At 47.2% G+C, this 24,554-nt stretch overlaps 1 protein-coding gene across 1 annotated transcript in view; it reads right to left on the reverse strand.

Annotated features, from left to right (window-relative positions):
- COL27A1 (collagen, type XXVII, alpha 1) overlaps window positions 1–24,554 on the reverse strand; it is a 175,205-nt gene that overhangs the window by 127,598 nt on the left and 23,053 nt on the right. Inside the window, exons 4-6 of the mRNA XM_014949542.1 lie at window positions 15,278–15,331; window positions 6,858–6,911; window positions 1,640–1,693 (exon numbers count right to left, since the gene is read on the reverse strand). Of these exons, the coding sequence (XP_014805028.1) occupies window positions 1,640–1,693; window positions 6,858–6,911; window positions 15,278–15,331 (162 nt within the window). The remainder of the gene's footprint in view (window positions 1–1,639; window positions 1,694–6,857; window positions 6,912–15,277; window positions 15,332–24,554) is intronic.

Below are 24,554 nucleotides of genomic sequence, written 5' to 3' on the forward strand. Positions count from 1 at the left end.
TGCAGTAAGAACAGCAGGTACCGCCTGCCAAACCCTGTGATCGTGCTCACTCTCTGCTGCGGTGCTGGCTCAGCCCATGGCTCCCGTTCAGATGGCACTGCTGGTATAATTATTTAACTTGCCTACAGGACACGGATTGAACCTTTGCAGGTGGCTGGTGGGAGGGTTTTTTTGGTGACCTGTACTTTTGAAAGGGGAGCTCATCACGTCCCAGCCAGCGTACCCAAAGCATCACAGGAAGGGAGAAGCCCATTGCTGTGAGACCTCTCTAACATCTCATCCATTTGTAGGATCCCGTTTTGGCCTCCTCTGATTAGGATCAAAAAAAAAACCCTTTAGAGTCTCTAAGGCTGCGCTGTGCCTCCTTACTGCAAATGCGTTTGGAGTATCTCGCTTGAAAATTAGGCGTCGCTCCAAACTCCTGCTGGAAACTCCTTGTTCCTATTACTGCTAACAGGAATAAAGCCTTGTTAACATGAGCTAAAAGCGATCTGGATCTCTCCCTTCCTCACACCGAGCATGCTTGCAAGAAAACGGTTCCAGACTCTGCGGGTGGATGATTTCCATGTGATGCCATTCCGATGGAGCACACCAGAAATTTCAAAAGGCATCTCGTGCTGTTAAGTTAAAAGCATCGCTTCAGACTTAGTCGTCTCAATGTTTTCTAGCATCACCCTCCATCTTGCATTTGTGGGGCTTGCTGTGCCTCATGGAGGCATCTGGTTTCAAATGGAGGGCCTAAATTCTTCATGGCTGATGCTTTCTATTAGCTGTGCATTTATAGGAAGGCTTACGATGAAAGGAAGAGAACCAGGCCTCCTGCCCTGGACATGAGTTATGAAGTATTGTGCAGGCACCACTGAAAGAACTAATTGAGGTAGATGTTGTGGAGCCCTGATTGCTCTACTGTTCATCTCTAGACTTCTGTGAGGCCTCGTTGCCTCAGTAAAAATCGCTCAGCTGTGAAACAGCAAAAATGGGAGCTGTAATTTATTGAAAAGAATTAGCAGAACTCTGATCCTGAACAGTTGCTAAATCCAGAAACCAGCCACGCTTCCCAGTCCTGAGCTTTGTGCAGATTTGAGCAGACCTTGGTGGAAAGGTCCCATGGGTTGGCAGTGCAATGGTGTGAGAAGCCTCCCTTTCCCCACCCGTGGGACAGCCAGGCTGCTCCCAGCCCATCCATCTGCCGTGAATTGTCTATGGGACACGAGGCAAAACTCTATTTCTTAGCTCCTAGGCAAGAACATCCCTTCCTTTGCCTTCAAGACTTTTATTGGGATTGCCTCTTTCCAGGGCTGGCCAGGTGTGGCTGTATCTCATATCTGCTATTTTAAATACTTAAGTAGCCACATGCCTGCAGCAGCAGGGACATCAGTTTGGGTTGCAGATTGTGCATAAGATAGATAAACACTTGGACAACAAAAAGCTGTGGCAGCAGCACTTCAGTGCACTGTGGTGAATCTCTTAGCGAACCCTCTTTAGTCCTGAATCCTGGCTCTGAGTCTTAATTTTCAGTCCTAAGTCCACTTGAGCAGCCGTGATGCTTGTGGCTGCAGTACGGGCTCCCTCCCCGTGTGTGCCCAGGGTTTAAGGGCATCATGCTCCCCGTGCTCCTGTGCTCTGGGCCACATCTTACCTTCTGTCCATTGCGAGCTTTTCCAGGCGACAGCCCAGGATCACCTTTCTGACCCTGAAATGAGAAACTTAAATTAATGACAGAACCCAGGGCCCCAACCCCGTAGATGTGGTTCTGCTTCCACCAAACCTCCAAATTAGAAAAACATTTTGTTTTATCCCTGTTTTGCCCCGACGTCCCAAATGTATTGAAGTCCCCGGGTAGAGCTGCTTTGCTGGGGCTGGTTTTGGTGAGTGATTGCTGCTGCTAAAGTGTTGAGTTTTAAATAGTATTTGACAGTATTAAATTGACTAAAGAAAGGATAACTGGAAGAAGGCAAAGTCAGGACTTTTGATACTTATTAGACTAGACAGCTGTGATTTTTTCCTTGTCTACAGCTACCATCACAAAAATAATTACCAAGCCTATTACTGTGGCTAAACCATCCCTCTTAACAACTTGCTAGATGCTGTTGCTTTTTTAACTGTGGAAAACAGATGAAACTGCAGAGAAAGTTACACTAATTAGACACTACCAACAGCCAGAGCAATTGTGAGGCTTTCAGGCTGCAGAAGAGGCACACTTTATCTTAAGTGGCGCTATTCTTTATTTTCCTTCTTAACAACCGTGACGAGAGAAAATTACAATTTAAGACTGTGATCTCCCTATGAACACAGGCTGGAGTTTCAGCAGCATTTGAACATCTATTTCCAGTAGATTGCTTTGAAAATCCCGGTTCAACTTCTTACAAGGCGGAAAGGTGCTGTGTGCACCTAACAGGGTGAGAGACAGAGGTACGAAAAAGTGGAAGAGATTTGAAGTTTGCCAGATTTTTTTGGCAGGGGAGAGGTAAGGCTTAGCACACAAAGCTGCTCAGGTCTGTATAACATCTCCTCTGGCACAGCAAGGACACGGGTATCAGGCACTGGTCATTTAACACCCCTGGGATCATAAACAAGTCACAACCTCTGTCCTCCACATCAGCGGCACAGGATTCAAAACCAGCCACCAAGGACAGGACAGTCGTGAAGTTAATTAAAGCTTGTTAAGTGAAGGGTTTGGAGGGAAGGTGAGACTCTACAAAGGAGCAATAATATTTATTAACTGGCATTTCTCATTAGGGACACAAGGGTCTAGTTACAGCTATCTGAGCAGGTTTTCCATGCAGCCTCCCTGGACTACACTCCACACGTACTTCCCACCTTGCACAGAGTGTAAATCTCCAAATCTCCCCTTCTCCTCCTCCACCATCCACCACAAGCTGGGAGGCTGAGGGAGTGAGACTGCTTGGCTACGGACTGTAGGGAGCACTGCTGATTCAAGGCAGATGCATCTGTGCAAGTTCTGAACGAAGGCTGCCTGGTTTCCAAACAGTAAATGAAGTCATGCAGATAATCTTGCTTTGCATGCAGCTGTTATCAGGGCAATTCTCCTACTCCCCAAACTTAGAGCAGTCAGTGGGTGCTACGACTGCTTGGAACACATTAAAGCAGTCCTCATCATCTCTAGGTATTAATTTCTACCCTGCAAAATTAATTTCCTGCAGCAGGTAGACACCCACCAACTGTCCCTAAATCTTGCCAGGTGCTCAATGCAATGACTGAGCCATGCAAAGGAATATGAGCTTCTTGTGTTTTCCCTGGGAAGCTCCAGGTCACATTAGCAAAGACTGTGCTTTACATCACAGTTCTGTGTTCAACACAGCTGAGGCCATCACACAGGTGGAGAACTTGGCCACAAACAGGATCACACTTCTCTAAGGTTAATCAGCAAGATGGCATCAGGGCTGGAGAGAACGGATGCCTGGGAGGGCTGGAATTATGGATTAATTGCCCAACTCTTCCCGCACAGCAATCACAACACGGGAATTAACCTAAGCCTTGTCCATCACTCAGCCACACACCTTGCCCATGAGCTTCCTCCTTCCCATCCCAACCGACTGAGCCCAGTGCTTCCTCTTGTAAAGGAAGAAATTGTTCTCTTCTTTTTTTTCCCCACCTGGGAGAAGTCTAGAGCTGTGCAATTGAAACACCTTAGCTTTGGAAACATCAAGGTATTTTAATCATCAGTATTTTAAACATCAGTCAGCCAAACTGATGAACTATTTTAGAGCCAAACCATTCACTCAAAGGAAAATTCAACTTTTCCGAGTGCTGTAACAAGCCAGATTTATCTAGAGCAGCTAACTAAGCAAACCACACTAATGCCTGATGCCAAAAGCCTCCCTATAAGAGATGCAAACCCAACTCTTGTAATGGCTTTTGAAAACACACCCAGTCTGACAGCTAACCCTCCTCCCTATCAGGGCATCCTCAGAGCTATGGCTAGCTGTTAGCAAAAATACCCCTCCTGCCTCCACCAGCAGCTCACAGGTCACACAGCCAGCCACAACCCCAGCCCAGCACACATCTGTAGCCATTTAAGAGGTTATCTACTATAATCAGTCTTCACTAACTAGATGCAATAGCAATTTTGCAACTGCCAAGGACAACAAACAGCATGCAAAAAGTGGCAAGAAGCCCCCTTTAAGTAGTTGCGTGCTATAAATTGCTGAGGAAAGCAAGATGGGTGAAATTCTCAGGTGGCACGAGTGGGTGTAACGCCACTGAAGTCAGTGGGAGCATGCCCAAACACATCAGCAGGAACATGGCTCCACAGCCACATACAGCTCGGGGAAAAGACCGGCTTCTTCAGTACAAGGAATCTCAAGTGGTTCCAGTGACGGCTCTGCAAGGACAGATTCAGAAATGCAGGAGTCCCACAGCTCAAGGCTGGTGTCACCAGTTTAACACAACAGGAGAGGAGACGTGCACAAGCACAGAAATCTCTGCCAGCTGCGATGCCACGTCGCATCCCTCAAGCACAGCTGATTGCCTGACCTTAGGAGTGCTCTGTTAATTCAGCTGATAAAAATTATGCTCCTGGGTTGCTTCCTAAGTGACAATAACTTAACATTAGTCATTGTTTCCAAGCTGTATCTATCTGGGAAACTTCAGTTTCCTTTCTTGGATTGCTTGTTTTTTCCATGGCATTAACTGCTATCTAGGGAAGACCTAGTCCAGCAGCCACTTGAAGGCTCTTGACAAGAGAAGTCCTAGTTGGGGCTGCTCTGCCTTGCTGCCCAGGCTGAGCTTTCACAAGTCCATAATTTCAGCCGTGGGCTGGGTCCACTAAGAAGATGTTAGGTTCCAGGTGCAGGCTTGTCAAGCCTGGTGAAGAGTAGAAGTATTTAAAATCTAAGGGGGTGATAGGGCTGGATAGGGTTTGGGCAACCTGGTCTAGTGGGAGGTGTCCCTGCCCATGGCAGGGGGGTTGGAACTACATGATCTTTAAGGTCCCTTCCAACCCAAACCATTCTATGATTCTATGAAATATCAATTTTTTGTGCAAAATCCAATTTCTGAGACTGGTGTAACACCAGAGAAATGAAGGGAAGGAAGGAAGTCAAAACTCTAGGATCTGATACACACCTTCCAAAAAAGTGCTTCACATGCAAAGATCTTGCAATCACGGCTTGGCAGGCTCTCCCTGCTAGAGGTGAAATTATGCCCAGGCCTGGGCTGAGTTACAGCTCTCACATCCCAGTGCAAACTTAATACTTCTTTTGACGAAACATCATGTCAAAAAGCCTAATCCTGCAAACGGTGGCTGGACAAAATTAAAATACATCACACAGACTGATGACACCATATCTCTGCCGCAGACTATTACAGCTATCCATCTGCTAAGAGCTTCCTGCTGCCAGACCATGCATCAAAATGGAGGAAAAATGCTTACAGGAAGTTTTTATTTCTAGCAGGAGACCAACTGAACACAGTGTTACAGCCAAATGATGATTTCTGACAAGGCATTAAGCTAAAAGCACTTTAAAAAAAAAATCCTACAGCATAGAAACATAGTTTGACTCTATAGATTGGATGAGGCTGAATTTGCAGGACTGGAAGTTAGATAAAAGAACTTTGATTCTACTTATAAAACTCAACAAGTGTGATCTGGAAGTCATTGATGGAGAATAAATGCAGAACGTTAAGATGCAGAGCTTTTACAGCCCCACTTTTCAGGCCATATAACTACACTTCAGAATTTAAAACAGCTGCTGTTCACCAGCATGTCTCCAGTGCCTAATTTTTAATCACGTAGAGGCAGGATGCCAAGTTTCCAGAATCTTTTTCCCAGAGCATCAATAGTCTTCATAACATCTCTGCCTACTGATGGGATCATGAAAAGAAAGGACTCTCGCTTGCACCTTTCTCTATGTTTGGCTGAGACATCCTACAGCTTCCTTGGTAGCAAAAACCTCTACTAAGCACTGCCTTTCCAAATTCAACTATTCTTTAGTCCCAGATAGGTGTTATAAATCTATTCCTGTGTAAACAATGACACCAAAACAATCCCTTTCCTAGGAACTTCAGTCTTTAGGTAACACAGAGCCTTAAACACAGGAAGGAGCTGAAACCCCTTTCCTAGGAACTTCAGTCTTTAGGAAACACAGAGCCTTAAACACAGGAAGGAGCTGGGAGATATAACACCTTTCTGAAGGGAAATAGCACGTTGGATTAGCTCCCCCCTGGAGCTGTGTCCGTGCTAAGGTCTGATGTGAAGGGAAGAGGTCTGGCTGTTTTGGGGGTGACTCCAGCTTAAGCTCCCACCTGGCTGCAGCACCCCAGGGGGAAAAGGAGAAAAGGACAACACACAGGGCTCCTGGCACTGCAGGAGGTCTGTGAGACCTCATGGAAGAGATGAGGGCATCTAGAAGGAAGCAAGGGAATGAGTTGGGAGGACTGATGGAGCTCAGGGTTCCCAGAGACTCCCAGAGGGAGTTCCAGGAGGAGGAAGGTAGAGTAAGAAGCCGGGTGCTGCCTGGACCCAAAGGTGGATGAGTAGGATGCAAAACCCAGAGAAGAGAAATAAGAAAGGAAAGAAAGGACCTGGTGAGGCTCTGGAGTGGGAGGATTCCACTGCCCTCATCTCAACGATGCAGTTTGCTCCCTGGCACAGGCAGAACTTAAGCAAGTTCCTAATTAGGCGGCCTTTGAAATTTGGGAGAACCAAGTACCGAGGTATCCAGCAGGGTCTCTCACAAGCACAGGAAAAGGCTTTGGCCCCTGGGCAAGCAGAGGGGAGGGAAGAAATGGCTTCAGCCAGTTTATATGGAGCTGGATGAAAAGGTCTGTCCTTTCCCTGCTGGCACATCCTCTCAAACAAGAAGGTGAAAGCTCTCACACCAATCAATACTTACTTTCAGGCCTGGGGGGCCAGGTGAGCCAGGGTTTCCGTGGGGACCTGGGGGACCCTAAAAAACACAAGAAACACAAAAGTCAAAAGGAGTTTGACGGCATCTGCATTAGTCCTGGGAGCAGCAGAGAGTCTCGGGCTGTGCTGTGGCCAGTGCTAACAGCAGCCTGTGCCCAGGGACAGCTTCAACCCATCAGCCCTTCCCAGGGGTCAAGCTTGGCTGCTGGTTCCCACCTCTGTCACCACAAGATGTGTCACGACAACGTGACTTGGGTACACCAAATATTACACAACCAGGAGCAGAAACTGGGGAGCTCCACAAGGAGCCCCAGCTGAGAGAGATAGAGGCAGAGGGCAGTGGCAGCGTGGCAGGGTGTTAACGATCAGTTTTGGCCAAAACGGAAGAGAACACAACTAATTACTAAAGGGAAATTTTAAATTCTTCAGCTATTTGAGATGAATTCATTTCCCCAGAAACCAGATTTTTGCCTTTAAAGGTTAGAAAAGAGAATGGGTGGCCGGATAGTAAAACGGGGGGAGCAGAGGTAAGTCCCTGTTTAAACCATATAAATCTGTATTTTTGCATAGGTCTCAGAAGCTAACGACACTGTCAGAACATTTACCTCAGATCACATACAGCAGTATCTCCTTTTGCATCGTATTTAAGCCACCCCGCATATTTTCCGAAGACTATTTAAGGAGTTATCTGGAATAAGCAGCCGAGAATAGTTTATCCTGGGTTTGTATACAGCACAGAAGGTCTGTTAACCTTTCAGGCAGAAGTAATAACAGTCCTAAGTCCTCTTGAACACGTTCCTGGGAGATGAAACAACCTGAAGATTCAATTCCAAAGGCTCCTGTTCTGCCAAGACTGTGTGTGTGAGCTTTACACCCCCGTGAGGAGCACTTTAATGTACCCTCCAGTTTGAAGGAGAACAGGCTGGGGGATGGACCACCACCCGGACACCCTCTCGGAGCTCTTCAGTATGTGGGGCCAAAATCTTCAGGGTCTGATTTCCAAGGAAAAATGACTGCGGCTAAACACGCGACTGCCATCCAGTTCAGTGCCCTTGTTCTCTTTTGAGAGAACATCAGTGTGCTGATGTCTATTCCGTTTTATTTTTACTGCATGGTAATAGAAAATAATGGCTTTTTTTTTTATTGAGCTATTCTGCCTTGTGATATAGACAGTTGTTGAGTGCTCGGTGCTATTTCACAGCACATGTTGCTCTGCTGCAAGAGGCTGTTCAATTAAAAGGCTGAGGCTGAACTTGTCAGATGGCATTTTTTACCCAAATAAATTTAATGTCTTAAATTCCTTTCAAATTTTCAGCCTGAAACCAAATACATTTATTATCATAGAATGGTTAGGGTATTATCCCATTCTTAATGGCCTTCCAAATTTTCATCCTGAAATTCTCCAATAGTTTATCCCGGCTGTGAATTTCCAGTGAAATTGAAACAATTTTTAATTAAAACTAAGGTGTTTGAGTATCGACTTGTCATTTGAAAACCCATACAGCTGCTGTAACCGGAGTAACTGAGCACTGAGAAGTCTTAAATAAATCCATCTTCCCAGTAAAATATGGCATCATCTGTTCATCTCATTGGGTGGGACTTAATGTGCTGCCTAAGGTAATTCAACAAGTCTGTGGTAGCGAAAGTGCTTCAACCTAAGTCTTCCAAGTCTCAAATACGTCTGAAAATTAATATTAAGTGACAGAAATCAGAACAGTAAAGTCTCTATAAAAGATGAGTTCCTAAAAAGCTCTTACACGTAAGCAGTAATCTAGGTAGCTCTGAGCAGGGTTCATAAATCCCGGCTGCTGCTAGATTTGAGGAGGGAATTCAGCTGTTATTCAACTTTGGAGCGAGGTGGCTTGGCCCAAAGCCCGTTTCAGCGCAGTTTGTTGAAATCCATGCTCCACCATAGCCCGGGGCAAGCTTAAACCAGTGTCAGACTGGAGGGAACAGCCCGGTTTGGTGTGACTCCTAGCTGAAAATGATAGCTTCCAGGAGGACACCTGGAACATGGGAAGCTCAGCTGCTGATCAAGAGCTCCTGGTAAGAGACTAAACACGCTCCCAGCAAAATTTAGCGCTGGCTCTTCCAGACCTAAACCAAAACACAGCGACACAACCATAAAAAAGCCTTAACCAGATGGAAGGAAGAAGGGAGAAAGACTCTAGTCCCACTATGCAGTGGTAAAACATGAGATGATTAAAAACACAGGCTCTTCCCATAAGATGGAGCCTCCACCACTGAATTTGGTGAGACTCTGAGCGTGTAATCCCAGCAAAGGAAGATCAGAAACCCGTCCTGTTCCCAAAGACCAATGTGATCTTATCCTAGTGAGAAGTGGCCACATCCTGCTGATGAAGTGACGGTGGAAAGTCCGGTCTGGCGCGCAAGAAACTGCTGTAACCAAGGCCGGGGCTCATGCTAGACATTTTAAACTGCTCTAGTAACCGTGGAGAAAAAAGGGCGTAGTCTGGCAGTAGTCCTAAAAATGGTAAAAAATAACTGATCTAGATGTGTTCCAACACGGTTAGTCCTGAATCTGTGATTACACCCACATTCTTGGCAGAGGAGGAGGATGTGGTGTGGTACAGTTAGATGGGCTGAGTAACAAAAGGTACAGGAGAGCATCCACCTCAGGAGCTGTTAAAAACACAGAATCTGAACAGACAGGCCTTACAAATTAATCCACGCACCAATCTGCAAGCCCTAATAATGGTCATCATGTCCCCAAGCTACCCACCCTTGCTTTCTAAAACCAAATCCAACGTTCATTCCTCTTCTCTTACTGCCCCCAGTAAAATCACCCACCTCCAACCAGTGCTCCCAGAAATGGCCCTCTTTTCATGGAGAAGCAAGGGAAGAGTTAATTGCTTTGTAGTTCTATCGTTCAGAATCACCCACCTCCGACCAGTGCTCCCAGAAATAGCCCTCTTTTCATGGAGAAGCAAGTGAAGAGTTAATTGCTTTGTAGTTCTATCGTTAATTGCTGTATTTTACTCATGCTACCCTGGATTCAATTCAATTTCCCACTCATTTCTAGAAACTGGGATTCTCCTAAATGTATTTATCATCGCTCCATTAGTCTTCCTCCTCTTTTCTACACGCAGGATGGGACGATGCTGGGAACACTGAATAAGAAAATCCCACATCATGTATTACTATTTGCACACACGCCTGTTCACCCACCCGCTTTGGCTCCCTTGTAACTGCTGAAACAATCCCAGCTAGCAACAAGCAAACTTGCATCCGAAATCTTCCAAGCCTTGCACCAGAAATTCCATGGAAAATGTGACCATGGGACAGCAGTAGCCCAAGGCTCAGGGGCACAGAGACCAGAACAATCCCCGAGTGTGTTCTCCAAGTGAATGGGGGGGGTTTCCCAAAGGTGACGGGGTTTGTAATCCCCCTGGAATGTCTTTTACGTGAACGATGCTACTTGAGAACGACACTGTGGCACCCAGTTCATCTCGGTGACGCGCCTGGAGATGGGACCCTGCTCACAGAAGCGCTTTTATGCCTGATGGTTCACAGCCCACAAAAATTAACAAAAGTGTAACTGTGCACAGCTCCCCCCATCCCTCCAGCATTCACAAGGAAGGGGAAAAAAAATCCTCCGAACTCCTGCTCACTGCTCGAAAGCTTCAGTCAGAGGAATGACCACCCATTCAAAACTCATTATGTCTTGGGGTTTCACTGTGTAAAGCAACTTTTTCTGCTCCTGACCTACAGATCCCCCTCTGACCTCTGGCTTGCTGAAAAAAAATGAGCTAAATATTTGAAGTGAAGTCAAACAAACTGTTTCTTTAAACACTTCTTCTCAGAAATTGGAAAACCTTCCTAATGGAATGAGGATACCGGGGAACCTCTAGAGCTGACTAAGTCCTTGCTTGTTTTAGGAGGGAAGTCCAGCATTTTGAAGGAAAGGGAGATTTTTTGCAATCACAGACCAAATGTAACAGGGACACATTACGCCAGGTCCTTGCAATCTTTCAAGCTGCTGAGATTCACAGGAGGATGTCAAAGCATCCCAAAGCATCAGTAAGTGCATATATATTTTTCTCTTCACCCATCCATTTGGATTTCTCCTGCATTTTTCCGAGAGGTTAAATGAAACAGGAGCAGTTGAAGCACGCCAGGATTTTTAATTCCCAATTCTGCCTCTGACCTCTTGCGTGGACATGGGTCAAACACTCCCTTGTACCTGAGGAGTTTGCTCACCTGTCAGAGAGGGAGATGGACTTCCAGCAGGACCTGGATTCCTAAATTAATTTAAGTGCTTTGGGAAGTTTGACCATAGCTCTTTTCTTGCTGTCCTGGGAGCGAAGCCAACAACCATAGTCCTGTCTGTCGCGTGTTGGCTGCTGTCTCCTTCACGTAGGAGGGGGACAGATAACCAGGGTTCACACAGCACTTGTCTGGAGGCAGCAGTTAAGACCAAGCATCATGGTTCAGAGGGCTTTTCTGCCCACCTGGTGAAATTGTGGGTAGTTTGCTGGTCCAACCGTACTGCAAGGAGCAGCGGTTTGTGATCGGTGTTGCCATGCTGGCAAAAGCCCCTGGTGGAGACAGCTTGGGAGAGAAGCTCAGTGAGTCCTGGGTGAGGCAGGAAGGAGCTACAATGGTGCCGAAGTTATTGCTCCAGTGGGAACCCTGTGTTGACAGTTCCTTGTGGAGCTCGTTAGCACTGCTCTGCCAGCAAAGCCCCGTCCCGGCCGCTGCCTCCCCGCTAAACCCTCATGTGTGAAGAAACGCAAGGGTCATCTGCAGGAACGAGGGGCAACACACATCGCCTGCACAGAACTGCTCGGGGGGGTTGCTGGGGAAAAGGTGTCCCACTCTGTGCCTGGCAAAGTGCTTTCACCTGGCAGAAACCTGGGGAAACCCCTCATTGCTAAAACCACTCTTCCCTTTTCCCTTCAACACTCCCCGATGTGGCACATTCATCTGAAGAGAAGCGGTGTGGTCAGCCTTCCAACATCTAAAGGGAGCTACAGGAGAGCGGGGGAGGGACTCTTTGTCAGGAAGTGCAGTGACAGGACAAGGGGGATCGGTTTTAAACTGGAAGAGAGGAGATTTAGATTAGATACCAGGAAGAAATTCTTTCCTGTGAGGGGGGTGAGAGCCTGGCCCAGGTTGCCCAGAGAAGCTGTGGCTGCCCCATCCCTGGAGGGGTCCAAGGCCAGGCTGGATGGGGCTTTGAGCAACCTGGTCTGGTGGGAAGTGTCCCTGCCCAGGGCAGGGGGTTGGAACTGGATGATCTTTAAGGTCCCTTCCAAATCAAACCATTCTATGCCACATCTCTTTCTTATACTGCAAATTCTTTAATGGAGACATAAAAGCTGCAACCAATCCTAGCTGGACACAGACAGAAAACCTTCCTGGAAAGCATCCATGACCAATAGAGCAATACCTACATGGGTTTGCGGGGCTCCCGAGAAAGCCTTATTAGCCATCATTTCCAGTCATCAGAACTGCAACATTTTTACTCCTTTCCCTTGGAGTCCCTTAGGCAATCATGAGAAGAAACACCCAGATTTCACTTGTTATGTACCCCTACCTTTGTAGATGGAGAGAGATTCAGACTATATCTGTGCTCTACTATCTCAATGGGTCCCTGGTGGTGAGTGACAGGGTGTAAAATTAATTCCATGCTTCTAAAACAGGGATTTGCTTTTTTAAAAAGTCAAGAAATTGTAATTTTCAAGAAGGCTGCCTCTATCCATTTAGCTTCCCTACCTTGGGTTGCACTTAAATGCCAAGATGTGTCCTGAACACAACCTCTTTCATGCTTTTACAGAGACTGGCATTTGTTAAAGCAAACCATCGCTTAAATGGAAGGGCAACATTCAGACCCTACAAGCGAGTCCAGCGATACTTATCTGCTGGAAACAAGGAGACAGAACCATGGGATCAGGCAGCTTTTCTTACAAACTCTCACTGACCACAATCTGACCCTGAAAGCCAAAGCTAATCAGAGCCTTCGTTTTACCCCGAGAAACATGGTGGGGGGAAAGGGAAATAAAACAGAGACAACATAGAATTCAAAGGAGTGGAAACATTGTGCTGCATCAGCAAGAGAGCCACTGTATGGGCTTCACAGCCACAGAAGGTCGTGAGTCAAATGCTGTGACTAGATTTTCGAATGAGCCAAGTAATTGTATAAGCATCAATAACATAGAAATTATGCAAGCTACAGCAAGGGCAATTATGTCTCATGCTTTAGGCCATAAACTCCACTGGTGACAAAAACAAAATCCTTCCTTTCCCCTGGCATCGAGCACTACAATATTCACCTCCTCTCAGGAGCTCCAGTCCTGGGCTGGAGGTCCATGGGCACCTGATGGGTTATTGATGAGCTGGGCTGGTGTGAGAACCATCAGCTGCTTTGGGGATCAGGTGAGGCAGAGGCAGAACATAACCCCCGCAGCGTTGCACGTTTATTTTTAAGTGGCTCATGCCCAACAAAAGCCAAAGACGCAAAAATTCCCCTAAGACCGTCTTAGTTTCTGGCAGCTCTTCTACTCACAATGAAATCGTTAAACCCCAAAGAGCCACAAAAAAATACTAGAAGAAACACGTTGCAAAGTCAAAACAACTTACGCACAAGAGCAGTTCTGTCTCCAGTGCTCCAGGCCAGACATTTACAGAGCAACCCTTTTGCCCCCTCCCAAAATTAGCACGGCCTCTCTGCAGAGGTCTGAGCCAAGCCAGGCTCAGCTGTGCGGAGCAATTCCTAACTGGGAATGCTGTGCTGGGCTGATTCTCAGCACCTCTGGCAGGAACTGAGCTTCGAAATCCTCTGTTGCTTATTGTGTTTCAGAGGATCATCTTAAATAGAGGTTGGAGCACGCCACAGCTGGGGAACAACACTGAAAATTCTGACACGGCTTCCACAATGCCTTTTTCTTCAGAAAAACTGAAGTTTTGGTAGGTAGTGGAATTCGGATGTAGAGCTAAAGTTTGGTCATTCACACAGCAGGCAGGGGATGCCGGTTTGGGCTCTTCTCCACACACTAGAGGACTGCAAGAAGTAACACTAAACACCTCTCCTGAGTAATCTGCTGGGTAAGAACAAACTTTCAGCCTTCATGGGGACTTGTTAAGAACAGCAAACTCCGGGCCATTTGCCGATGTGGTTGCTGCTCAGGTATGTGTAAACAGAAGACCATCAGGACTGGTCAACCAGTCAGACTGATGCTTCACTAAAGAATGTATCTAATGTGGAACAGATTGTGCTGCCCGTAAAATACATAAGCCTCATGCTAATTCCTTACACTTAGAGTAGAAATAAGTATTCGGGTCTGTTAATATCCAGGCCCAGGCTGCAGGGGGTCCTGCAGACCTTTTGGGTTTTGCTGTTGTAGAAAGAAGCTGCGTTTATCTTTACTGGTTACTGCAAGATCTCACAGGACTGTAACAAGTGTCCTCAGGGAACGCACAGCCTTCTAGCTCTTAGCCTTTTGGTTGTTCTTTAAAGACATTACATGGGGTTGAGTTTTAGCCAAGTATGTGTGAGGAAATCTCCCTTCGCTGCCAGGCCAGGATGCTGCCTGGATCACGGATCCAAACATTCCCTCCTTCCAGCCTCAGACACTTGCATCTTTTGATTCCCAACCCACATCAGTTCAGTGCTCAGGAAATGGGCTCCATGACCCTACCTTGTGGGACAGCACCTTGCTACCATGAAGATGGTGCCAACAGTTGACTGGATCCAGCTCAGGCATATTGCCCAGCTCTGGGAGACTGCTTCTGCAGCTAGGCCAAGGCAGAAGGCTTTTCTCACAGCTAACCACGGCGCTCAGCACCAGATGTTTCCTCAGCATAACACTCAATGGTCAGAGATCTGCATCAGAGTTTAATGTAGGGAGGAAGAAATTCGGGAATTTGCAATGGATCTCGTAGAACAGCTCAGATGTTATGCTCAACATCCTGAAAACAGCTCAGGGAGTAGGTCTCTGGGGAACACAAAAGCTCATCCTTGTGTGTTGAGTCCTTGGTCCTAGACCATGGCCCACCAGTGAAGGACCTCACAGGAAGCAATTTGGGAAGCAGAGTGAAAGGCGGAACAAAAAACCGCCAAAGCTAATATTCAGCATTGGGTTTGCAAGAAGGAATGGATACTGGAAACGAAATGAGACAGAGCGAGCTCATTCTTCTGACAGCCATTTGGAAATATTCATCCCCAGTCTTTGCTGATACCAATCCTTAGCTCAGGGAGGCTGCAAGTCCCCGGTGTGGCCTCCTGAAAACCTTTAACAGGGAATGAGAGGAAGCATGAAGGCCAGACCTCAACAGTGGGGCTTGAAGCAATCATTACGCAGACATAGGAACATACAACAGCCCTTGGAACAGCTGGACAGGCGGATACAAGTACAAATGGAGAGAAATTTTAAAACCACTTACTCGGGAACCTCTCTTGCCAGGTGGTCCTGGTAAGCCCGGCAGACCTGGTGGACCCTAGGAAAATAAAAATAAGTATTAATGACAGTTCTATGACAAGAAGGTACTTGTGACAATATTTCAGGGAGACAATAATACAATAATTTGGAGAAGAATTTGGGGGAAGGACCGGTTATAACACCACAGCCAGAATTTCCCTTCAATTTATGCTATTACCACAGAGGGATAAAAGCCATGCACAGTAACATCTGCTGTAACGTATTATTTCCACAGAGCAGAGACAGAGTGTTCACATCTTTCTGCTGTGGACAAATCCCGTGATCACAGCTGTGTTTCACGCTTCCAGCTTCCTGGACCTGTGCTGTAACACAGGGGTAACACAACCATCTCTCAGCTTCAGAGTTTCCTGCTACGTGCTAGCACACAACAGAAGTCCTGTGTTAGCACCTTGGCGAGGGGAGAACATCGCGTGTCGTAATATATACCAGCTGAGGACGTGTAGTTCTTGGTATTGTAGGTTCCTACATGAGTTGCAACATAATCGCATCCCAGCACTTCATATTTTAAAGCAGCGTGTTATAAAATGTAATAAAATTGGTGTCAGCGTTGGAAATTCTTAAATACGGCTCTGTAATGTAGGAGAGGTCAAGTCATACATGTCAGAGTAGTGGGGGTTCTTGGAAAAGGGTGAGAACAAAGTGGAGATATCAGGCGCCCAGCTGTGCGCTGATCTGAAACAGGTTAGGAAAAAATACTTCACCAATGAGGTTTGAACTCCTTTGAATTTATTCATTTATTTATTCATTTTTTCAATGGAGTCCAGAATTCAGATTTCTGGAGAGCCATTTGCAAGTCCTAATAACTCCTCAAAACTTCTTTTCCCCCAAGCCAAACATGTCTAGCGAGAATAACTGTTAATTAAAGCGTCTCCCAGAGGATTTATATTCTAGTAGCTTGTTACAAAAGACGAGTTTTCATTGCATCCAGTGGAGAGAGCGCTCCAGAGCAGCAGAGTGAAGGATGTTTGGAAGGCAGCCTGGGCTCTCCAATGCGTGGCAGCCAGGAGAGAAGGTCCCAGGAGCATTGCTCCACAGGGAATAAGAGTTCATGGCATAGGGCAGGTTTGCACCGTGGACAAGAGCAGAGCCTGCTGCAGGGCTGACCCTGTTGCTGCTGAAGGATTGCCAGGCAGGACCACTCAGTCTCCGCAGGGTGTTACTGGCCCCAAGGAACAGGGAAAAGTTCTTGATTTCTAATTCAGGAGTCATCAAGTGCATGATTTAGTAACAAAAATAAGCCTCAAGATCCCTACCTAGATCCCATACCCAGTTTAAGGTTTGCAACAGAGAAAACCTAACTGAACCATGTAGGTAACCGATGAATAAACATTCCCCTAATATTACCAACCCTCCTGTATGTGAGCAGCAAATTAATTAGTATAAAAGAGATGTTTTAAAAAAGACACCCGGTCAAACTTGGTACCGTAGTAAAAAGTCAGAGGGAGGAGTAAGCAAAGCCCAGGGTAGGTCTCTCTGTGCTACTAACTTGTCAGGACATCAGATGAATCACAACATATTTCCTCCTGTAGTTATTTCTATCTGTAGTAATGATGACAAGAAAAGGAATGTTTTAAAATTGTAAGAGCCTGCAGAGCACAGAATAGCTAATGTCCCATGCTTGGACACACAGGGATGGACAGGATGCCACTGTATCACCCACTGCTACTGCCCAAAGCTGCTGCCTGTCCTGGAGATTTCCAGTCTCCGTAGCCTGGGATGCTTCATCTGACCCCTCTGCAAGTTGCTTATTGCTGGCTAACACAGTATTACTGGTCCTTCTATTAACAACCCTCATTGATACAGCTGACCCTCATTTTAGCAATACACACAGCATTTTAACCTGCCTTTGTGCCAGCTCAGGGCCCCATGCATAATGCAATTATACAGCTGTGCAAATAGACACATGATTGTAGGTTTTTTAAAGCCTCATGTATAATTGTGCGCTAGAAACCAAGATTTTATTAAAAAAATCCCGTTGCCCTTTTAGTTGGGAAGATAACTATCTAAACATGAATCCAATGCAACTGATCCAGCAATAGTTAATAGAGTATACCAAAGGTTAATTCAAGTCTTTAACCTCTATCAAAACCCATCTCCATTTACTCCAGAAGGAAAAGTAAAAGAGAAGATCCAACTGTCTGTGAGCTGCGTTCCATGTGTACCAGAGCTGAGGTGACCTTTTCCACCTTCCTGCTAACAGCAGCTGCGATTTTACTTGGCCACTTGAGTAAAAAACATTCTCCAAAAATGTGGTCTGTTCAGAATAAATCGAAGCTAACATAAAAATAAGGAGAGAGTTAATACCTGCACTGGAGTGAGAATATGGAGATAAGGGAAAGGCATTTAACCAGAACAGCACAGAAAGAGCAGTACATAATTCAGGACCCCCTGTCACTTAGCTTTGGTTTAATTTGCCTTTCCTTCAGCCTTTTTTATTCCCCTCTCCTGAAGAGAAAGAGGAATGAGGTGACTGCGGGACGAGTGGCTAAAAGGTCCCAGCCACTATGGTACCTGCATAAGGCAAGAGTGTGACTACATATAAATTAGAAGCGAGTCAAGGTGGAAGGGGACTGGTGAAACATGACGCGCTCCAAGACCACCTTCCAGCTTCTCTCATGATTCTTTGGTAGTTGGATTGGGTGGGACACATACTGTGCCTTGCAAGGACCTCATTTCTCCTCTGCCCTGTACAGAAGTCTCTCTATCTTCCCGCTGAAGTTCACGATCAGGAGGCCCGTGCCAGACGACTGGCTTTGCCTGGGGACACCAACATTGAAATACACACAGAGAAAAACGCGCATCCACAGAGGCAGCCAGAGAAGAACAAGACTGGATCAGGGCCCAGCTACTTACAGATGGATGCAATCCCATTAACGCATGAGGCTCCGAGACATGGAGAGCAAGAGGTGCCTATCAACGAGCCACCACGCAGCAAGCTGCTGGAGACCACCTGGAGGTAATGCCCACGCAATCACTCACCGGAGACATCTCACCCCTAAACTGATCACACAGAGCCTGTGTAGACCTTTCCATTGCACCCTTTGGAGCATCCCCAGGGATGTTCCCAGTGAGAAGTGCTCCAAGAGGCAGGAAGGTTTCCTCTTCCTGGCAGCTGGAGGAAGGTATCACCGCTCTGCTCCTGCCCTCCCATTGCCAGGATGCCCCAGGAGATGGGGAAAGCTGATGGCTTCCCACAGCCAGCTACCCTTCCTAGCGCCGTGGGTCTCCTCTCACTGACTTCTCCCCTACTCCTTTCTGCAAACTGATGGCAGAGAACACACACCCTGTTATCACACAAAGCAAAATCAGAGATCAAGGAGGAACGTGGCAGAAGCAGATCCTCTCTCTTCTCAAGCCAAACTATTAACCAGCCCGAACAGTTCTGCCAAGCAGCCACATAAAAGTTTAACCCTTCTCAGTTTCCCACGGTAGCATTAGCAACGATGACTGATCCCACCAAATGATTATAGGATTTGTTCTAAGCTGCTGCTGGGAAACTTTCTGGCACAAAAGGGACTTTTTTTTTTTCTTCTTAGCTTTTTTGAGCATCAAATTGCAAATGGAAAATTAAGCTAAGTTGTCTGAAGGGGAAATACATTGGACCCCGAGGACAAGAGAAACCTCACCATTTCCTCTTGCTGCCAAGATCAGCCAGTTTATACCTCTGCCTCTCCCACATCGTGACCCTCCTGGCACTGCTTCCCCTGCCCGCGGCGATGCCACCGGGAGCTGGGTGCCTTCAGATCTCTACACCTGAGCAAGGCTGAACAAGTTCCGAGAGGGCTTCAAGGAAAGCGTAATCGGCACAGGAATTGGTGCTGGAGATTTGGGAAATGACTCGCTTCCTTTTGAACGACCACTGAATCCACTGCTCAGACAGCAAAGTATTCCTGCAATCATTTCCCCAGGGGCAAGTACTCAGCCGAGTAGCAAAGAGCTGACGATTAGCCAGGACACAATTCAGCTCATATTCCAATGCACACTGATAAACATCTATATTTCAGGGTCTCTCCAATGTAATTCTGCCTCCTCTCTGCTGTTCCCCAGTGAGCATTAGCTCTCCTTTATCCCAGGAACTGCTGAGTTTGGGAGGTGGACATCCAGCACTGTACAAAACACTGCAAGGGCTGGGGAGAGAACACTCTCATTTCTCAGATGCTAATGCACACGGCAAAAGCCAACTTAAAAGGGAGTTCAGCAAATGCATCAAAAGCTTCTCCCCACATTGGCATCAACTTCTGAGCATGACGTTACCCCTGCAGAGACAGAACCTGTCTTCTGTACTTCCCAGAGGAGGATGAGGCACATCTCATACACACGGCCACCGCCACAGTTTAGTCTTGTACTTCTGGAAAGCACCAGCACGGAGGGAGCGAGCAGCTGCAGGGGCAGCACTAGAATGAAAAATCCCCTGCTCAGGAGAAGAGAAGAAGAGGAGAAGACATGTCAACCCTTCCCCACCTCACCCTCCTTGCCAGGCACCACGCAGAGAGGACCTATACACAAACCCGGCTCGAAGTACTGCCTAAAACAGATCTGGAATTACGGGAGGAAAAAAAATCCAGCACTTTGGCTACTTTCTTCTCCAAGGCAGGCTTATCATATTAAATTTGGACACATCTGGGTTTCAACCAGTCTGAAAAGAAAAAGCCCTCAAATTCTGGCAGGAACCGAGGTGTTGGTGGAAAGCCAGCCTTGTAATATGATTTCCGCAATAGACACAGATGTTTATTCTGGGTCTGTACAGCACCTATCAAAGAAAAGTCCGTGTCCACAACTGGATTTGTAAGAGAGTGGCAGCACAATACATAGTAAAAATATTAGTATTCCAGCTTGATGAGAGCAGCTTTTCTACAGAGACATTTCAGGAACAGTCTCTGCATGAGGCACTTCGGGCTCTCGAGGATCTCAGCCCTTGAAGGAAGTCTGAAGGGATGTGAAGAACTAGAGGGATCCCATACTCTGTCACTCACTTTCTATTTTTAAAGGTTTATAAAAATACCTGTATATATTTACACAGTACACCCCTACTTCCTTTGCAGCACCATTTATCTCGATCACTCTTTCAACTACTGCTCTTCAACATAAACTTTGTTTTACACAAATAGAGCTCTTTGATGCTTAGTCATTTGCCTGCAAGAAGACTTCCCTTTAGGGACAGCCCTGGTTAAATTAGCAAAAAAATTATATGATCCAACTGTGTGACTGAAGCTAAAACTTTTCCCATGTATTATACAAAGCGTGCGATCTCCTCTTTTTTTTTTTTATTAATGTGACTCATTCATTAAGAGACATTCAAACACATTGTGTTTCCCTTAATTTATCATAGGCTGTCAGCTCGAGTAACCTTTTCTGGTACAAGGAAGACTGGAAACAGGCACTTCATATTTTATCAGCCTTCCCAATCGCCTCTCTCTCCCCTTCCCACTGATTGAATTGGCAAAGATCACCTCTCTAAGAAAGGAGCTGGGCTCCAAGACAAACTGCTCGTGCGGAAGGTGGCAGCAGGAGCAGTCTAGACCCGGGGACGGGGCTCAGAAACACATCTGTCCCGGAGAGCAGGCTGCCTGCCAGGGCAACGCCACTCCTCTGCCTGGGCCACTGCCACCAGGGTTTGAACCTGGGGGCTCCTGGCCACACACCGCGCCGGCCGACGGGAGGGGAGGCTGCTGGCACTCCTGTCCAGGGACTTTTCCCGACTCGGATACTCGGGGAGTCATTTGGAACACGCTCCCTCCCCTCTCCTCTTGCCTTACTCACTGCTTCCACTTTGTGAACTCAGCCCGTCCCCTGCCCGCTCAGCATCAGGTATGGCTTTCTTGCTCTAAAAATAACCTTCAGGCATTAGTCAAAAGAGTCAATATGAGGCTTTTTGCTTGCAGAGGCCAAAAAGCTATGGAATTATAGCCTTATTATACAGGGGGAGAAAGGTCCAACCTTGGGGTATGCTGTCTACAACCCAGCCTGGGCAGGGCAATGGGCTTGCTGCAGCGTTAAAACCTAACACAGAGCATCCCCATCACAGCAGATAGTGCTGATGGGCTGGGGCGAGGGCTGCGGTGCCCTAAATCATAGAATCATATAGGTTGGAAGGGACCTTAAAGATCATCTAGTCCAATCATCAACCTAACTCTGACAAAAAATAAATAAGAAAAAAAAGAAACAAAGCAAAACACAACACTAAACCATATTCTTGAGGACCTTGTCAGCCCGTCTTTTAAACACCTCCAGGGATGGTGCCTCAACCACTTCCCTGGGCAGCCTATTCCAATGCTGGATAACCCTTTCCATGAAGAAATTTTTCCTAATATCCAATCTAAACCTCCCCTGGCGCAACTTGAGGCCATAAATCTCCCTGTCAAACCTGCTGCTGGTACAGACAAACAAACAACACCTCAACCCCATCCACCAAGGGATTCAAACCACCTATCACACTCCAGCCTTGCAAGGGCTTGGTATCCTGGCGACAAAATACTATTTTTCCTTATATATTTTTTTTTTCTGGGGGTGTCCAAGCTACTGGCAGGCACGTGCCGGGGTCAGGCTGCTCTGCAAGCGTGGCCGGGCACGGGGAGGGGAGATGTGGGCCGAGGCCGGGCAGAGATGCTGCGGGGATGATTCAGAGGGACCATGGCCAGCTGCTGAGTCAGGGCTGCCTCACTGACTTAGCCCGATGTTTGGGTGTTCTTTTAGCTCTTCCCCACACCCCCCCCACCTCCAAAACCAATTTAGAGCAGAGATCCCAAATGCTTGTGGTTATTAATGGTTCCCAAGAAATTTTTCTGTCTTAAGAATGTATTATCCTCCCTCCTCTAGCCGCCCTGCAAACCCAACATTCCTGAAGAATTAATGCTCTGCCATGAGTTGCATGTGGGACGCAGCGTCTCCCGTTCCTGTTGCGCAGGATCCTGGTGGTCTTTCAGAGCAGATTAATCCTCAGAGGGTGCTGTCTTCTACCGCTGGGTGAACAGGTCCTTTCAGCCCCTTCCTTGCACTCCTCTACTCAGGAGGACACCTACCTCAACTGTGGGGATGGAACCCTTCTGCATAGCTAAAGTTATACCCCAATTACTTTGGTAGCATTCACAAAGCCAGAATTGTAGAGATCACAGTGCCTGAGTCATCACTGCCTCATATCCCGGCTGCCAGTCCCATCCGATTTTGAGGATGATGAGGATTAAAGACAGTCTATTCTTTTAGTGGCAAGTGTCTTCTTTAAGGTGCTGTTGGCTGCCAGCCTGCTTCTGCCCATAAATCACTGCTATGGTGGCCCCAATCCTTGCTGAAAAGGTAGAAGGTGGTTTTCTGTACATACTTCCCTGCCCAGAGTCAGTCTTCTTGAAGAGACCTCGTATCAGGCAACACAACTGGGAAAACTAATAAATCATCTTATCATGGAATCACAGAATTGTCGGAGTTGGAAAGGACCTTCTAGAGATCATCCAGTCCAACTCCCCTGGCAAAGCCCAGAGCAGGGTTGCCCAGAGTACATCACTCAGGAGCATCCAGGCAGGGCTTGAAGATCTCCAGAGAAGGGGTCTCCACACCCTCCCTGGGGAGCCTGTTCCAGGGCTCTGCCACCCTCACCCCAAATAAGTTCTTCCTCATATTTGAGTGGAACTTCCCATGGTCCAGCTTGTGCCCGTTGCCCCTCGTCCTGTCACTGGGAACCACTGAATCCTTCCACCCATGGGCCAGACGCCGCGTAGGACGTTCCCAGCCCATAATCTGCCCCTTCCCGTCCCGGGGAAGCGCCGGGGTGTGATATGGCACGGCAGAGCAGGAAGGGCTGCTCTGAGCTCATCAGGAAGGGCTGCCCAACACCACGAGGACGGCGCCAGGTAATTACTCAAGCACAGAGCATTTATCAGCGCTTGTTCTGAAACACGCTCGGCTGGCCATGCAAAGTGCTACATTAATTTCTCAACATGTCATCCCCCATTCCGGTCTTTTCTCCTTTTTCTCTTCCCACGTCAGAGCCATCCAATGAGGTACGGTACAGAGATCTCCCTGTGAGTCACAGGAGCGATGAAGCCCCGCACGGCAGCCAGCTCCAGCCCAGCCATAACCTTTCCCTCCCAAAGTGCTGACTTTTGTTTCCAGCAGTTAAAGAGGATCAGGCCAGACAGAGCCTCAAAACCTTCTCCTTTCCCTCGATTCAGGACTCCAGTTGTTCTCAGACAGGATGGAAAAATCCTGCCATCTCTTCCCTCAGCCCTCCACAGCCTGAATCTGTTTCTTTGCTATGAATCACAAGCTGAGGGGGATTTTCCACTCCAGTTCAATAATAAGCTCTTTACATTGCAGGGGGCAGAGGGGGCTTGGAGCTTGGTCCCCCTCACGGCACTTGCAGGGCAAGAAGGTGGAAAAGGTCAGGATTTCACTGGGATCAGAGCAGGCCACCCAGATTGACCCCTTACAGGTAGGTAACGTTTGAAGAGAAGTTCACAATTGCTGAATTTCTCCTCTTGGAAACACGCCTGAAATGACTTTACATGAAACACAAGAAGACTGCCCAAAGAGAAAAAAATCACTGAAGCTCATTCTGCCTGCTCAGGGACTCAGCAAAACATCTCCAAGTACAAAGACAACAACGAGGTCAGGCAGGAGAGCAGTGCCTGGGGCAGCATCTTCTCCTCTCCCAGAGAGGGGGACCTCTGAACAGAACAACAGCCCGCAGGGAGTCCCCACCCAGACGACAAGGAGAGAAATCACTGTGCTGCTTTGGAAGGGGACAGACAGGAAATGCAAACCTTGAAAACCTTGACAGGACAAGGGGTAATGGTTTTAAATTGGAAGAGGGGAGATTTAGATTAGATACCAGGAAGAAATTCTTTCCTGTGAGGGTGGTGAGACACTGGAACAGGTTGTCCAGGGAAGACGTGGATGCCCCATCCCTGGAGGGGTTCAAGGCCAGGCTGGACGGGGCTTTGAGCAACCTGGTCTGGTGGGAGGTGTCCCTGCCCAGGGCAGGGGGGTTGGAACTGGATTAACTTTAAGGGCCCTTCCAACTCTAATCATTCTATCATTCTATGATTGAAGGTAAACCCTCACCGAAGACTTGGAGAAACACCACCACTTCACTTTAGATGTTACTTGCAACAAGGAGCAGCACGTCTGCAGATACAACTGCTGTTGATTGTGTTCCTTCAACAAGTCAGTATTTCCATTGTAAACCTTTCTTTCACTATTTTAAGGACTCAGCTGTAAAAATTTGCTTT

The sequence above is a fragment of the Calidris pugnax genome, unplaced genomic scaffold (genome assembly GCF_001431845.1).
Source record: "Calidris pugnax isolate Ruff unplaced genomic scaffold, ASM143184v1 scaffold22, whole genome shotgun sequence".
NCBI lineage: Eukaryota > Metazoa > Chordata > Aves > Charadriiformes > Scolopacidae > Calidris > Calidris pugnax.